The sequence below is a fragment of the Durio zibethinus genome, chromosome 22, assembly GCF_047325235.1.
Source record: "Durio zibethinus cultivar Kanyao isolate XHJ-2024 chromosome 22, ASM4732523v1, whole genome shotgun sequence".
NCBI classification, from domain to species: domain Eukaryota; kingdom Viridiplantae; phylum Streptophyta; class Magnoliopsida; order Malvales; family Malvaceae; genus Durio; species Durio zibethinus.
The window spans coordinates 3201255-3217920 of NC_143183.1; the positions used below are offsets into that span (position 1 = coordinate 3201255).

The 16666-nt window shown below is 27.0% G+C and overlaps 2 protein-coding genes across 6 annotated transcripts; one reads left to right on the forward strand and one right to left on the reverse strand.

Moving 5' to 3' along the window:
- Positions 1 to 9450: 9450 nt before the first annotated feature.
- LOC111307750 (uncharacterized) lies at positions 9451 to 13564 on the reverse strand. Of its 5 annotated transcripts, none has more exons than XR_002692183.2 (3): positions 13010 to 13564; positions 12024 to 12431; positions 9451 to 10056 (listed from the first exon to the last, which is right to left on the reverse strand). XR_002692183.2 is itself a non-coding variant. In XM_022905915.2 (2 exons), exons 1-2 carry the CDS (start codon positions 13562 to 13564, stop codon positions 12393 to 12395), a joined length of 594 nt encoding a protein of 197 aa, XP_022761650.1. In that variant the 3' UTR covers positions 10097 to 12392. The 5 variants fall into 5 exon arrangements, 1 of the variants encoding a protein (XP_022761650.1); XR_016331922.1 differs by having other exon boundaries at positions 10657 to 12431; XR_002692182.2 differs by lacking the exon at positions 9451 to 10056 and adding an exon at positions 10101 to 11008.
- A 102-nt stretch (positions 13565 to 13666) lies between these two features.
- Positions 13667 to 16430, forward strand: LOC111307749 (protein FAR1-RELATED SEQUENCE 3-like). The gene is made up of 3 exons (XM_022905914.2): positions 13667 to 13794; positions 14782 to 15329; positions 15883 to 16430. Coding segments are annotated over exons 1-3 (729 nt in total). The 5' UTR covers positions 13667 to 13793; the 3' UTR covers positions 16063 to 16430.
- Positions 16431 to 16666: the final 236 nt, after the last annotated feature.

The window sequence follows — 16666 nt, forward strand, 5'->3', positions numbered from 1 at the left end:
GAGATTCAATAATATTTTTTCCATTTGGATTATTATACTCTAATTAAAATAAATAAAATTCTTTTTTTAGGATTTTTACAGGGAAATTTTAATTAATTAATTAATTAATTAAATCTTTTGATTTGGTAGGGTTAACCTACGGCTTCACACAAAGTTTGAATAATGGACCCCAGGGAAGGTCACACTCAGAATTGGCTGGCTTTTAATTAATTCAATCCTAATTAATATCTACTACTAATAAGAGTCCTTTTTTTTTTTTTTTCAATTTATTAATTTCAAAATCTTTTATTATCTCCCCTTTTGCCAAAATAAAAAACGATGTTTTATTAACCGGTTTTTTTTTTTTATATATTTTGGATAATCTTTATTCACTTTGGATCTACCGATATTTGTAATAATTAATGTGCATTGCACTTAAATTTTTATTTATTTAAAAAATAATTATATATTATATAAATATTTATGATAGTTAAAAATATTTAAAATTAATAAAACATATTTTAACATGTAAAGTTTGCTTTATATTAATTAACATAAAATTTATTAATTTTAAGGGATATTTGGGTTGGAGAATCGTAAATTTCGAAAGAAAGTATTATTTTTGAAAAAGTATAATACTAAAGATTTTTTTTATTTTCAAGATATTTTATGTTCAGATTCATTCATTTGGTTAAACAAAGTCTATATATATATATATATATTAATTTTTGAATAATTATCATAATCTTCTTAATATTAGCAACTTTTCATTAGCTTTTGTTAATAATAAATACCTAAAATGATATATTTACCAGTAAAAGAGAATAAATATTTTTATAATTGCTATTATTATTTATAAAATATCATCAATAAAAAAATATTATAAATCATTTAATGCATTTTTTGTTGAAAAACGTTTTAAATAATTCTCTTTATTATTTTAAAAAGGGATTATTTAATAATAACAAGAATTATTTAAGGTGTTTTTTAACTAAAAACGTCTTAAATAATTTTTTAAAAAATGAAAGAAATGATTGAAGGCATTTTTTAACCAATAATGTCTTAAATAATGTACTTTAAAAATTTTTATGTATTATTGAAAATATTTTTTATACAAAAACATCTTAAATAATGTTCTCATATTTTTTAAAATATATTATTTAAGACGTTTTTTGTAATGGCATTATTTGTCATAAGGTTAATATGAAATTAAAACTTTGTATATTATTAATAATATCTATATACTATACACTCAACTTTTATTTTTTATATTATTAATAATATCTATATATTTTTACAAATCTAATAATATTCATATTGCATATAACATATATATATATGTTTTTTAGTTTTAATATTGTTATTTTTATTTTATTATTTTTTTAATTCATCAAATTTCAATAGATTAAAGTTTTTTTTTAATTATCTAAACGAAGTAATTATAAATGACAGCATTTTAAAATATTTTTATTTTTATTTTTTTAATTTTAAAAATCTCTCATCTAAACACACTCATAAATTCTTGATTTGAGTTCTAATGTATGCAGTGTTTAGTTTAATTTTATATTGATTTACATTAAAGTACATAATTTGTAACTATAATTTTTTGTATTTATGTATATAATTTTATTAAAAACAAGAAAAAAAAAGAAAGAAAGAAAATCCTTTGAGCTTGGATTTTAAGTGAATGAGTAGGGAAATTTCTACTCATAACAATGTCCAAACATTGTCTACTCATAACTGATTATACCAATAATTTCTCTATGTTAATTGTTTGTCCAACAGCACAATAGTTATAGTTTCTTCCCAATCCCAAATCTCTCATTCTTGGAACAATCACTAAACAAATTTTATGAATTAAAATAATTCAAACCTTGATTTTTAGTTTTTTGTACTATTGAAAAAGGGATGAAACATTACTAAATGTGATAATATCTCATGACAAAATTGATCCCTCACCCAAAAAACAAACAATTGAAGTGATCCAATGGGTGCCAATTAGGCCATTTAAAAAAAAAGTTGGCTTTATATTTAATTATTCATATACTTAAAAAGGATACAACCATTGTTTTTGAATTTGGCTTGAAGCTTTTTATGGGTCATACTCTCCCACTATTTTTATTAGAAGTATAAATGATATATTAGCATTTATAAATTATTCGAGTTTGATTCGAATAAAACTTGAATTCGATTTAATTATTATTAAGTTAGGTTCGAGCTTAAGTAACTCAACTTATCAATTGAATGGATTTCAAATATTTTTATACTCGATTCGAGTAGTTTGAGAGTCTGATCTAATTTTTATATTTTAATATATTTTAATTATTTTAATTAATAAAATATACCAAATTTGAGCTTGAATTTGAGAACAAATAATTAAATTTTTTATTAAATATAATAATCAAGTTTATTTTTATATGTTATTCGGGTTTAATCCAACGAGATCGAATAATTCGATTTTTATTTTAAGTTGAACTCAAACTAAAAATATAAAATTTGATCAAATTCAAACTTAATTTCGAACCTTAAATTTGAAGTCAATTTTAAACTCAAACTTAATATTGTATTAATTTAAACTCATTTAATTACACCTCTAATTCTTATATAAAAGGGTTGGTATGTTATCAATTATTTTATTATCACAATTGTCAACTAGCCGCCGCCTATAATAACAACGAGAAAAAATGTTAATCGATGTCTAATAATATTGATTAAGGTAAAATTTAAAGAAAAAATTTACAATTAATGTATTGTTTTCTTTTAAATTTAATAAAAACAGTATATTAAATGTAATTTTTTTTAAATTATAATTTAATTATATTTATAAACACCCGTTAATAAAAACTTTAATCATACCAACGCATCTAAAATAAAGAATTACAAAATTGGAAGATAATGAAATTTTAAAATGGTTTTTTTTTTAATGGATCATAATTGTTTTTCCAATTTTGAGTGAAAAAAAAAAAAAAGGTGAAGTAATCACATCACGTGACATGCGCGTCTTTTATTTTATGCGAATATAGTATTACTATATGAAATCTTGAAAACAACTTTATAATATCTAAAAAGTTTTATTATTTTTTTATTCTATTTTCAAAGTTTTAAAATTAAAAAATGAATTGAAACTCATGCCTTTGCTTAGGGTGATGTCGCAAGATCTCATGCGTATAGCCAATTATTTGATAAAAAAATAATAATAATAAAGGCTTGTGCTTTGATTCTAGTCAAAGCAAAGTAATAGGAAATTAATAGTCCCATGCGTATCCACTTGTGGGTGAAATAAATATAATTTTTTTTTATTATTTAAATAAAAATTAAAATAATAACAAATTTATAATTAATCTTAAAATATATAAGAGATAAAAAAAATAGATCACTACCGTGCAAATTCTTAAAATAGAGAAAAAAAAAAAGATAAAAATGGATTTAAGAAAATTCTTTTGATCGAATTTGACTCTAATTATAAAGATGATATAAGGTTAAAATATAAATTTTAAGGCAAAAGGGTAAAAAAATTCTTAAATTAAAATTCAATAATCATGTAAATCTTTATTTTTTTTACAATTAATTAAATTCTCAAATATCTATTTTTATCAATTGAGTTCTTATCAGATGAAAAAAATTAATTATTTTTTATCCAATTGAGGATTTATTTAAATGAAAATAATAAGGGTTCCATAAGATTTAATTGATTTAAAATAAAAAGATTTAAAATTTGATTAATTATAATAAAATATTAAAAATTTAAATGATTATTAAATTTTTTATTAAGTGCATTTTTTACCCTTACAACAAAATTTTAATTCAAGTTTAATATTTTTTTATTTATAATATAAGAAAAATCCAATCCCTTATGTGTATTTAAGGCTTCTTGGAATTTTAATTGGTGAGACCTATACAACAAATATGAAACACATTTTGTGGTGATGAAAGTTGAAACAAATTGTCAATTAAAAATATTTCAGCTTTGGCATATGGATAATTGAATAATTAAAGCTATGGTTAAGCCTAATAGATGTTGGGATTCCCTACAATGCCTTTGAAGGGAAGGTATTAACTATACTGCTTATTTTATTTCTTAAATATATTTTTAAAATCATCGCGTGTGACATCTTACTTATATGCCACATGATAAGATGATGTAATAAAATATGTCACGTGTTATGATGTTATAGGATGATAGTCAAATTATTTTCATAAGTTAATGGTGTTAAATTCAAATATCAAATTGGTAAATAAAATCATACTATAAATATTACATTATACATTTTAAAAAATAAAACTAATAAATAAAATATTTTAAATTTAAATATTAAATATATAAAATAATATAATTATTAAGATATCGCAATATTACATATGTATCTTAATGATTAAATTCATATAAAAACTCAATTTATTCATTAATTATAACTAAAACTTTGAGATTAAACATTTAATAATGGTGCTTAGCCTTATATCATGATAATTGATATCAGAGTTAATCTAACATAAGTTGACATCGCTTGGCATGATATTTTGGTGTTGTGGTTGTAAGCCATGATTATAATTGTGATGTATGACCTTAAACATTATTACAATATTACAATATTAAATTAAAACTCGCTCGTGATGATCAATGAAATTATAATTTAATAATAAAAAAAATTATAATTTTAAATTTAAGTTTTATTTTATAATAATTAAATGAATATATGACAACTAAAAATTCGTTGACAAATAATGCTTGTTATCTTTGCTGGTGGTGAGGGAAATAATGAGAGAAAACAATGAATTCTTTTAAGTGATTTTTGGTTTATATTTATCATTTTTCATAAAAGAATTGAGATAAGAAAAGATATAACGTGTTGAAATTTGAATTTTAAAATTTTTGAATGTCATATCTTAAGAATAGATGATGAACTAATAAAATTAAGGTATAATTTAGCAATGTTGTTACAGTTAGAAAAAATTTTGAATTGGAAAAAGTTATTTTAAAAAGTGCGGAGAAAAAGGGAAGCTAGAAATTTAAGTGTTTAATATTATTGTGAAAAAGTTTTGCGAATAATTGAAATGTCTAAAAAATATTTATAAAATAATAAAATATTAAAAATATAAGGATAATAAAATGATTTTTACCCAAACGGATTTTTTTTTACTCAAAAACCCCTCTTGAAGAGTTTTTTTTATTTGGGTTGATAAACTAAGCTTTTAAATTGAAAAAATAGTTTTTTTATTATTTAACATTGTATTTGGTTCAAAAGTAGATTTTAAACACAAAAATTATTTTCAATAACAATGCTAATTACTAAACGAGATTTCAATTCTATTTGTTTTACAGAAAATAACTTTCAAAAAATAATTTCTGAAAAATATTTATATTTTTAAAATTGAAAGAGATTTTTTGTTATTTGGATAAGTTAATGAAAAATACTTTTAGTTGTTTGGTTGTTTTTTGAAATTTTTTTGAAATGATATTAATATAACTTTAAAATATTTAAATTTATTTATTATTAAAATATATTAAATTTATTTATTATTAAAATATATTAAAATTATTTATTATTAAAATTAATAATATTAAAAAATAATTATATTTTAATAATTATATTTAATATTAAAATATTATGTTAATATAAAAAATACTTAAAATAAAACTATTTACTATTATTTATATTATTTATTAATATAATAATATTATTAATATATTATATTAATAGTATATTATTTATTCATATAATATTGCTTATTAATATATTGTAATATAATATGATTTATTTATTAATATAATATTATTTATAAGTAAATTTATACTAAAAAATATTAATAAATAGTTATATTCATTGACAGCTTGTTTTCAAAAAATATTATTCTCTTTTCAAATTCGTAAAATAATTTAAAAAAAAAAATTCTCATTTTCCATTGGTCAGTAAATTATTTTTTGTTGACCATCCAATTTTCTGTCAAATAAGTACATGAAAATTCAAAATTTATTTTGAAAATGATTTTTCATAAAACAAATGGAGCTTTCATGTTCATCAACTTTTTTCATTTATCTATACACTTGAAAATTATTTTTCTTTTCTTTTTTTCAAAATTTAAGGGCTACCTTTTGTTAAAAGACCTTTTGTTACCATAAAAGGAGGTAATATAATGATGTCAAAGTAGTGAATAATCTCATTGTCTTTGTATATTTGGATTAAGAGAAGAGGGAAAATGCAAAAGAAAAGATGGAGGAAAAGCCTTTTTCCACTTTTTTGATGTCAAGGTACTGAAAATGGGAAATAGAAGGATTTATAGATTTTTATATAGATAAAATCTTTTTATTCTACAAATGAGAAGAAAAGAAGAAAAGTATTTGTTCAAAGATTCAAACTTTAGTAGAGAAAGGCACATTGAAAAGGAACAAAAAAAAAAAAAACAAGTACTCATTTTTTTTATGATTTTATTCTTTTTAAATCAAGAAGGATAAATAGTATTTTTCCTATTAAAATCTATATTAATATTTTTTTATGAAATTACATATATTAATAAAAATTATAATATAATTAATTAATTTTGACATAAAAAATACATAAACAAATCATATCCACATTGATAGAACTTGAATTTGAGACTTTAAAATTTAAGATTTTCCTCTTTATCATTAAAATAAAATCTTTATTCTATGAAATGAAACGAAGGTATTAAATTTTTAAATAATATATTATTGTCTATTTTTATATTATTTCCAAACATTTGATCTAACAATAGATGCATATATTCGTTATTCAAAACAATAAATTTGAATCTCATTTTTTTAAATTAAAAAAACAGACTTTGATTAAATACTTACTAATTAATGATTATTTAATTAATATTTTAAGATTTTTTTTTTACATTTAGTACATTATTTTTACTAAAGTAAAAAAATACATTAATTACATATATTTTTTTAAATATTACTTTAACCAATATTATTAGATAGACATGATAATTTGAAATATGATACGATAACACGATATAAAAATAATACGAATAAAATATATAAAAATAATATAATTTAAAATTTTAAAAAATATAAATAAATTTAATAAAATTAAAAAATTATATTTTATATTTTTGTGTTACTATAATTGTGACATGTGATTTTTTATATAAAATATGATATAAATATAATATTTTATATAACATGATGATATAAATTATCAAATTTATTATTACATTAGTTAATATTTTTAAAAGAAATGCCTTTGAGAATCTTCTTCCCCCAATTAATGGAACCAAGACAAAACTCTAGCTGATTTTATTCCATTAATTGTCAATTGACATGTGTATGTATGTTAATTGTGGGCTTAGCAATACCCTCTCCACTAAAATTCAACCAACCAGCTATTTGATAGGTAACCCTTTTTTTTTTAAATAATAAAATGAATACTATTTTCCATTCTTTATGTTTTAAAAAATGTATTATTGTTTGTGGGAATCAATTACATTCATCATTACTACCACCATGGTTGGGATAAGAGATAAATTAAAATTTTAGTCTCTTCCAACTTTTTAAAGTTGAATAATTAAAGCTCTTTCAGAGTATATTTTGGCCTAATTGAAATATCAATAGAAAAGGGGTTGAAATATATAAACTTTTTATAGGTAAATGATAATTAATATTATTTAAATAATTAATTATATTCTTTCTTATATTAAGTTTCATGAAATTTGTTTATTCCTGTTTTTTTCTCTTGCAATGTTTTAAAAATATTTTCATTTATAAAAGTATACTTTATAAATATTATGGTCGAAATTGATTGATTAGATAAAAATGAAATATTTTATTTATTACCTTAAATTTAATTTTTTTTAACCATCAAAATTTTTTTTATAAACAATTTATAAATTTAATATAATTTTTTTTCAGACTCGCTATTTCCAATGTGATAGAATGACATGGTCTATCATAATCTAAACTTTTTTTATATTCATTTTTAGTTTATAAATATATTAATTATATAAATAAATTATTAATTTAATTGATTAAAATATAATTTTTTAATAAAAAATTTTAAATTTAAATCTTATAGAGGATCATTTGTTAAAATTATTTTGAATATATAAATTATAATTATTTATTTAAAACTTGACATATTTTATCTTTATTTAAAAAATTAAATAATTTATCTATATTAAATTTTTTAAAATAAAAAAATATATTAATTTTATAAATTAAGATTTAAAATTTTAAAGTATTTAAAAATTTCACTGCAGACTGTGGGGCCAATTCAAGGGCAACATCATGTGCCACTTCTGGGAAAGTGGGCGCCTAACGGACACTAAGTCCCAACAAAAAAAACAAGATCTTTTCTACCCATACATCTTTGTTTTTATCTATATACAAAAGTACATTATTGTAGTATTTTGTTTGTTTTTTCTAAACACACTTGAAATTACTGGCTTAGGTATGTAGGCTAAAGGAGCTGATCCCCTTTAGCATTGCATGTGGCATATGATTAACAAATGTACCCAAACCCTCAAATATTTTAAGAATATCAAGAAATATGAATAAATTTGCATATTTATTAAAAGAAAAAAATTATATTCTCGTTATATATATATATATATATATATACACACATAAAAATATTATTTTATGTATTATTTTTTTTTATATAAAAATATATCCTGACAAAGTATGTATTAATATTTTAGTCCGTCCATAAAATTTAAAAACTCTACTGATAATGTAAAAAATAAATTTCATATATATATATATATATTTGTTTGTGTATGTACACACAAAAAGGCATTTCAATATGCAATCTATATCTTTGAAATAAGGGAAAAGAAAAGTTCGAAAAAGGGAGGTTCAAAGAAATCTTTAAGAGATCAGGCTTGCCTTTTAGCTTTACCAAACAGAAGGGGAGAATAATTTTGGGAAATATGGCATTTATTGAATTTTCACATTTACTTGTTCTCTTAGGAATTTTTTGGAATCATATCCTTTGTTTGTCAAACATCAATGATGGAGCCAATTTTGGATGGGAACTTCATTTTGAAACCCAAAGAACTTTTTTCACCATCTTCATCATAATAAGAAATATTATCTTCAGAATATGAGTCACTCTTATAGACAAATCCTCTTAATCACTATTATGCAACCTAGATGAACTTCCTTCACTGTCTTCATCAAAATAAGAGATCTTATCTTCAGAATCTGATTCTCTAGTCAATACATCCTCACCTTTTAAGTCATTTTCAATTTCTGATAGTTGTTCATCTGTGGAATCGGTTTCTGTATCTGAAATACCTGAAGAGAAACTTGTAGGAGCTGAATCATGACTCTGTTTAAAGCATCAAACATCTAAAATTTCCTAGATTCCCGGGTGTCTTTTGTCGGACAATCCAAGATTGAAATAGGATTCTTATTGTGTAGATCCACACTTAACTTGCAAGATATTACCTACTTTAATCTAAAAATCTCATAATTTTATCCTATACAAGATGCCTTATAAGTTTAAAATTAAATATCAACTTATATATTATAACAAATTCTTAGAATATCTTGATGCGAGATTAAGATGTTACAAATTCTCCTATTAAAGTTTGATGTTTCCGTCAAGCCCAACACAAATAACACAGATTCATCGAAATACATCAAACGTTTGACAAACCGAACACAAAACACACATGGATCACAAGATCATACCAGGCATTGAGATTCTAAAAATGGCTCATATTGTGTAGCATTTGATTCTTGCAAGATTCTAGAAATGACTCTCATGATGTAGTACTTAGCTTCTATTCGACCAATGACCACTCTAATATCATTTGTAGAAACTTGCACCTAATCTACGACGCATTGTTTGCTTTGTCTCAAAAGTCTCATGGTTTTATTCCACATAAGACGTCTCATAAGTTTGGAATTAAATTTCAACTTATATATCATAACAGATTCTCAAAATATCTCAAAATATCTCAATATGAGATTGGGGAATTGCAATTATAATTTGGATCACCATAGAGTGCAGTGTGTCAGTGGTACCACTCAAGTTCCTTCTCTGCAATATAGATGAACCATCTCACTCACTCAAGTGATTGCTCATACTTTGATTTTTCAAGCGCCTGTAAAGAAAAGACGAAGACGAAGACGGTGTATTGGAAAACTATTATGCAAAGCTCAATAAGAATATTAACCAAAAAATCAATCACCATTAGCCGCCAGGATAAGAACAATGCAAATAGGTCAAAGAGATGCCAATGAAATCTTTCCCCCACCCTCCCATTCACAACTAGAGAAAGATAACAAAAAATAACTGACAATATCACTATCAAGAAATAAATAAAAATAATAGTAAACAATATCTGCAGTCCATCAAGAAGATGAAAGCCACTGACATCTTTAATATATCTGAAACCTGTCATAGCATCTTACATACTGTTGTAAAATCCTGTGGAATTTAAAGGATGGAAGAGAAAAGAAAACCAGAAAGAGAATGAAGATTATCCATCCCTATCTAGTTGATTGTGACCCCCTTTCTAGAAGACAGTAAAAATTTTATTGTTTCACATCAAATGCTTACAATGTTAAGCTGGAATCAATTACTTTGATAATCACCATTCACCACTCATACAATGTTACGGGTTATGGGAATCGGGAAAACAAATGAAAAAAGACAAATGGTGGTATAATTTGCTAAGGTGTTCACATCCTTACAAGCCTACCTCTTAAAAAGTCAACCACAATTCCAGTTTAAGCTTTTCTAAAGGCTGATTAAATCCTCTATCATGGAACCTTCTTAAAAGAGTACATGCCCTGAAGGAAGAGAGCCATAAGGCTTTGTACATTGAGAAGAAATTTACTCGTAGGGAAACTTTTAGCACCGTGATCACTGCACCAAAGAACAAATTCTGGACCAATTTAGAACAAAGGAAAAGTCATCCATTTACCAAAGGGAAACAGTGGGATCATAGCAACTAGAACCCTACTAATGAACTAAGCTTGTAGCAAATCATTAGCATGCTGCCATTGAAAACTACCATTTGAATGGTTTCCTACCTTAAAACCAGGAGAAACCTGCAAGACATGCTTCCAATGAATAAAGTGAACCAATACCACTAAATGAAAAGTAACATACACCCAACAACTGACCAATTTAAAAGAGATTAACACTAATAAGGAAAAGCCCTGCTCAATGCCCATCCTACAGGATATTCAAGCAAACATCCCTCAGTCCTGCAAGGTAAGCAGTCCAGTAATCCTTTACCAGGCCATCCACCAGTCCATCGGGTGTTCTAAACTTATAAAGGTATTCACATAGGCAAACTTTACAGCCACTAAGAAACCTCCTTGATTCACTTTAAATTGAGGTTGAAGTCATCGAGATACATTTTGGAGCACTCAAATATGAGGCGAAAAATGGGACTGGTTTTTAACTTAAAAGTTATAGCTTACGTAGTGAATGAATAATAATTCATAACTGAACAAGAATTTACTGAGTGGCATTGATAAGGCAAACTAAGTGTGCCAAATAGATTAAATTTGATCTAACAAATGACAGAATGGCATAAAGCCTTGTAGATGGCAATGGGTTTAATGCTTAGTTCCAAAAGAATTGCCTCTAAAAGCAGTTGAATGTTGAATGGAATTCACAAAATAAACACAAAACATGTCATCTTAACACAAAATGAAAATGGTATCATTTTGCTGTAACCTACATGAAAGTAAATGTGATTATGATGATGATGCTAAACTCCATATAAAAAATGATGGCTGTGCATGTGTGCACATAAAGAATGTGAGAGGGAAAAAGTTTTTAAATCAGAAGTCCAAAAGTCTATCACTTTAAATGCTGCTAAAGAACAGGACTATCTCCAATTTACCCTTAACAAGAGTCCAATTTGCTGAAATGATAATTGGTTAAAGACATTGTGCATGAGGATATGAAGTATTGCACGGGTGGAGGGGTAAATTTTTCTTACAAAGGGGTAAATTCAAGTTAATCAGAACTTATGAATTCAGAAATTATTAGAGTATGCATGTGCGCACATGCAGGAGAAGATAGAGCTACGCACTTGAGAAGCAAACCCACCTTTTTCTTGGACAATGTATCCATCGGAGACATAACTTCTGGCTGCACATGGTTCGTCCCTCAATAGAATACTATGGTGTCATCACCAATTATCTGAACTGGGATTCCACCACTCAGTCTGGCAATTTCGTCCGCATACTTATGTACTTGGCCAGCCTTACAAGGCTTGCAAATGACCTTAACAGTTTTGTGTTTCTTCCAATGCATGTGCATATTGAGAACAACCCCACCAAATATTCCTCTTCTGCCAACTGGCACATATTTGGACCTTTTCTGGGCCATTTTTTTTCATAAATACCGATCTTCACCTGTCAATTCATGTGGTTTCACCACAGGTCCCTGAAGTTTGGAAACTTCATAGTGCTTAAGTCATTCAAGAAGCAAGGCTTCCTTTATTTTGGCCTTAAACTGAAAACCATATGTTAAGGGTTATAAACATGGGAATTAAGGAACAAACATAAGAACGAAGACAACAAGCTAGAAAAATCACAATTTTAGACTAATTAATTCATAACAGATTGTAACAAAATGCAGTAAAATGATATCAAGGAAATTCTTTATAACATGGAATACAGTTAAAGTTTGTTGTTTATAATTCCCATATGTCCAATGCAACAAATAATTCCAAACAAGGTTTAAGTTAACAGCAAAGCACGCATATTCTGATATCACGCATTTTGAACCCAGTTTCGCACATTATCACCAAATGCAGAATTACTTCAAAACATAACAAAAATGAATCATCACAACCCAACTTTGAAACATCTATCAGACCAATGTCATTTATATATCTTAACATCAGTTTCTGCTATATCAACTCTATAAAGGAATTGCTACCAAAAGCTACCAAATTATGTTATTCTTCCTTATCACTGTTACAAGACAAAAAGTTCATATTTTTAATCAATTATTGTGATCCTACATTCCACCGTTTGTTTCATCACGTCAATTTTCAAAGAAAAGAAAACAATGAAAATTATGGTTACCTTCTCAAGCTTATACTTAATCCTCTCCTCTGCATTAGCAAACTTCTTCTTCTTCTTCTTCTTCTTCTTCCTAGCGAGACCAAAATGACGCGGGTCTCTCTTATTGGCAGATTTCCTCTTCTCTTTCTCTCTCTTCTTCTGCAACTTGAACATTTTTTTAGTCTTCCATTTCTCATTCTTTGGTGGGCCAGCTTGATGAGTTTCAAACTTGGGTTTTCCTTCTGATATCACCATGTTTACTGTGCCATTGCTCAAATGCCTCAAAATCCACGTAAGGGTTCTCGGGTTTGGTGGAACAATGAGTTTTAATGGACAAAAAATTGCTACTTCATGTAAGAAAATTGGCCTGAGAGAGGAGGAAAGGTGAAGAATTGTATTGCAAAGTCGAGATGCTCTTCGTAGGCTACAAAATACAGCCTTCGCAATCACCACAATTGCATCAGAACTATAATAGAGAGAGAGAGAGAGAGGCAAACATCTATAATTTCTTGGAGATGTAATTGAGCGGGTCGGATTTTGGAGCGAAACTGAGTCTTCTGCCCCAAACAAGCACATACGGGGATCAAGCGAGGCCAAGTCCAGTTAATCCAACACGTGTCAATATTCCATTAGCCAATCTAAAAAGTTTGACTTTGTTCCACAGTGAACCCAATCCACTCTTGCCACGTTATGTTCTTGTGCGTCCTTATTATTCCCAACGCTGATCTTGCACCCCCAAACTCTCGCCCTTTTCCGATGCCCAATCGATCATCGCAATTTCATCTCCATTAACGTTAAAATTTCGAGTAAGTTTTTTTTATTATTTAATTTTAATTCTTATCGTTTAGTCAATTTTAAGATATATATTTCGGTTTTTAATTAGTTTTTTGATTAATTGTTCCATGCAAAGTGCCAATTGTTGAACATATTTTTTATTTTTTGTTTGAATTGTTAATTTATTCTCTGTTTGGTTGCGGAGAAAATGTACGTATAAGCGAGAAAGTTTAGACTTCGAATTTTTTTAAGGTTTTATTTCGTTTTGTTTGTTCTGTAATTTTATTTTATTTTATTTCATTTTCTCCCTTTTGTTGAGAATGAAATTAGAAAGTACAGGGTTAGGGTCTCGGATTGTAGAATTATTTGATGATATCAAGGGAATTTTTTTGCTTAGAATCTGTTTGGTTGCTAGCAAAATGAAGGAAAATCGCTGAGAAAAAAAAAGGAGCAAACTTAATCCCAGAGTTGACTTCAACTGGGACTGAACAAATAAATTTCATTCATTCAGGCTTTTACACTATTCTACTTTTTTTTTTGTTGCTTTATCTTTTTATTTATTTAATTTCTTTAAGAAATTTCTAATTTAGACTTAACCATTTGAAACAATAAATAAGAAATATATATATATATATATATATTTTTCCCATTTTTGCCTTAGCTTTCTTGGCAATCATATGCATTGTAGGTTTCATTCGAGAGCAATTTGTTAAGTAAATTTTATTTGTTCTTTCTTATCTGTAAATTTCATCTTGGAATTGAATCTATGCTCTAATTGGTTGCTTGGAAACTGGAAAAAGAAAAAACAAATTGAATAACCAACTAGTTATAATGTTTTGTTGCATATATCACGAGAAGCAACGTATAATGTCAATGCCCCATGCAGTAATTTTATCTATGTTAATTTGAATGTGTCAAGCTCGAATCAACCTCAAAAGGAATAAGTTTAATTATGTGTTTCTTTCTTTGCTTTTCTTTTCATCTTCTGGCAATAATTAAAAAAATGCTTGTTCTTGCAGTGGAGTTTAGGGTTCATGGTAATGTTAATGGTGGCATGGTACTGAATTCGGTTCAAGTGGATGCTAGTAGTAGCATGGATAATGAAAACGAAACAGGAGAAAATCTTGTTGAAGGAGCTTTTCAACATGGTCTGAATGAAAAATTGGATCAAACTTCTCCTGAAAGGGATGACATCCCAGAGGGTGTTCCAGCTGATGAGCCTTATGTGGGTCAGGAGTTTGAATCTGAGGCAGCTGCACATGCTTTTTATAATGCATATGCCACAAGGGTGGGATTCATCATTCGTGTAAGCAAACTTTCCCGTTCAAGGCGTGATGGATCTGCTATAGGTAGGGCACTTGTTTGTAACAAAGAGGGTTTTAGAATGGCTGACAAGCGAGAAAAAATTGTGAGGCAAAGGGCAGAGACGAGGGTTGGATGCAGGGCAATGATTTTGGTGAGGAAAGTAAGTTCTGGAAAATGGGTTGTCACAAAATTTGTGAAGGAGCACACTCATCCTCTGACACCTGGGAAAGGTCGGAGGGATTGCATTTATGATCAATACCCGGTCGGTTTTAACCCTTTTATCATAATTTCATTTCTGCTGAAGTCTGTTGATATATATTCTTTCACAGTATGTGTTAATGAGCCGAAGTTGATTATTCTCATTGTTGCAATACTTTATATAGAAGCATGATCTTCCAGTTAGGAGGTAGGAGTGGCTCGAATTACATGCAAACAGATGTTTTCCCAATGTTATAATTCAGTAGATTGATTTACACTTAGATTTATTTGATTTTGAAACATCAATTCTTGCTCTTTTTGGTACGAAGAAATAATGGTGTTACACTCATAGCCTTCTAACTCAAGTATTTGGGATTGCCTCAGTAGGCATAAATTTCGTGTACTAATTGGTCAAATGGCCATGTTTGCTTTCAACTTGTGTTCAATACTGCTACTTTATTGTATCACTATGTGGTGCTGTTTTTACAAAATCAGCTCTGGATTAAACATCTGCCCAACAAGTTAATGTCAAATGCTCTTACTGTGAAGTCGTGAGTTTCAATATTGTCATTCATTCTCTGTACTGAAACTTGCTTTATCTATCTTGTCCTTTGCAGAATGAACATAATAAAATCCGAGAGTTAACACAGCAGCTAGCCATTGAGAAAAAGAGAGCTGCAACCTATAAAAGACATTTAGAATTGATCTTTGAGCAAATTGAGGAGCACAATGAGAGTCTGTCAAAGAAGATCCAGCACATAGTAGACGGTGTGCGGGAAATGGAAAACAAAGAGTAGCAGAGCCGTGTATAGTTCCCAGATAGCTTTTCATACATTATTGAAATATAGGAACAAAAAACCTGGTATAGAGTTATGATGTTGAATATAGGCCAGTGTTTATATGGTTTGGTTTGCTTAGAAAAGTAACATCCTGATATTGTTCTAGGTCTTTGTTAGAGAATCTAGTTAGGTCTGTTGCCTAGGAATCCTGGGGTTTATACCATTTCATTGGAATGCCTTGTATAAGTTATGCTTCCATATTTGAACCACATGGCTAGTAGGATAGACTAGGATCTGTCAATGTACAGTCTTTATGGGGCCAGCCTTGTGCAGTTTGTGTGAAGGATGTAAAGATAATTGGCATTGGGATGTCAGTTTTTTGTGCTTCTTTTTTGGGTAAAAGGTCTTTGCATAGCATTCAAATAATTTTTATTTGAAGAGAGACCAAACAAATACGAGGACAAAGATTTTATATGGACGAGATGGGCGGCCACATTCATATTATATGTGCAGAAAAACACATGAAACAGGTTCTTGCTTTGCAACACTTTCATTTCAATACGAAAATGCTCTGCCCACTTCCACAGATTCTGGTATCTGACACTGCTCATCTTCTTCATCG

What these genes read in the sequence shown, in the direction of transcription:
- LOC111307749 (XM_022905914.2), top strand. An exon ending in GCATTTATGATCAATACCCG is followed by an intron (nt 15,330 to 15,882) that starts GTCGGTTTTAAC and finishes TGTCCTTTGCAG; the next exon opens with AATGAACATAATAAAATCCG.
- LOC111307750 (XM_022905915.2), bottom strand. Translation starts at nt 13,564, where the DNA reads ATGTGCTTGTTTGGGGCAGAAGACTCAGTTTCGCTCCAAAATCCGACC. An exon ending in TTAAGTATAAGCTTGAGAAG is followed by an intron (nt 12,432 to 13,009) that starts GTAACCATAATT and finishes TATGGTTTTCAG; the next exon opens with TTTAAGGCCAAAATAAAGGA.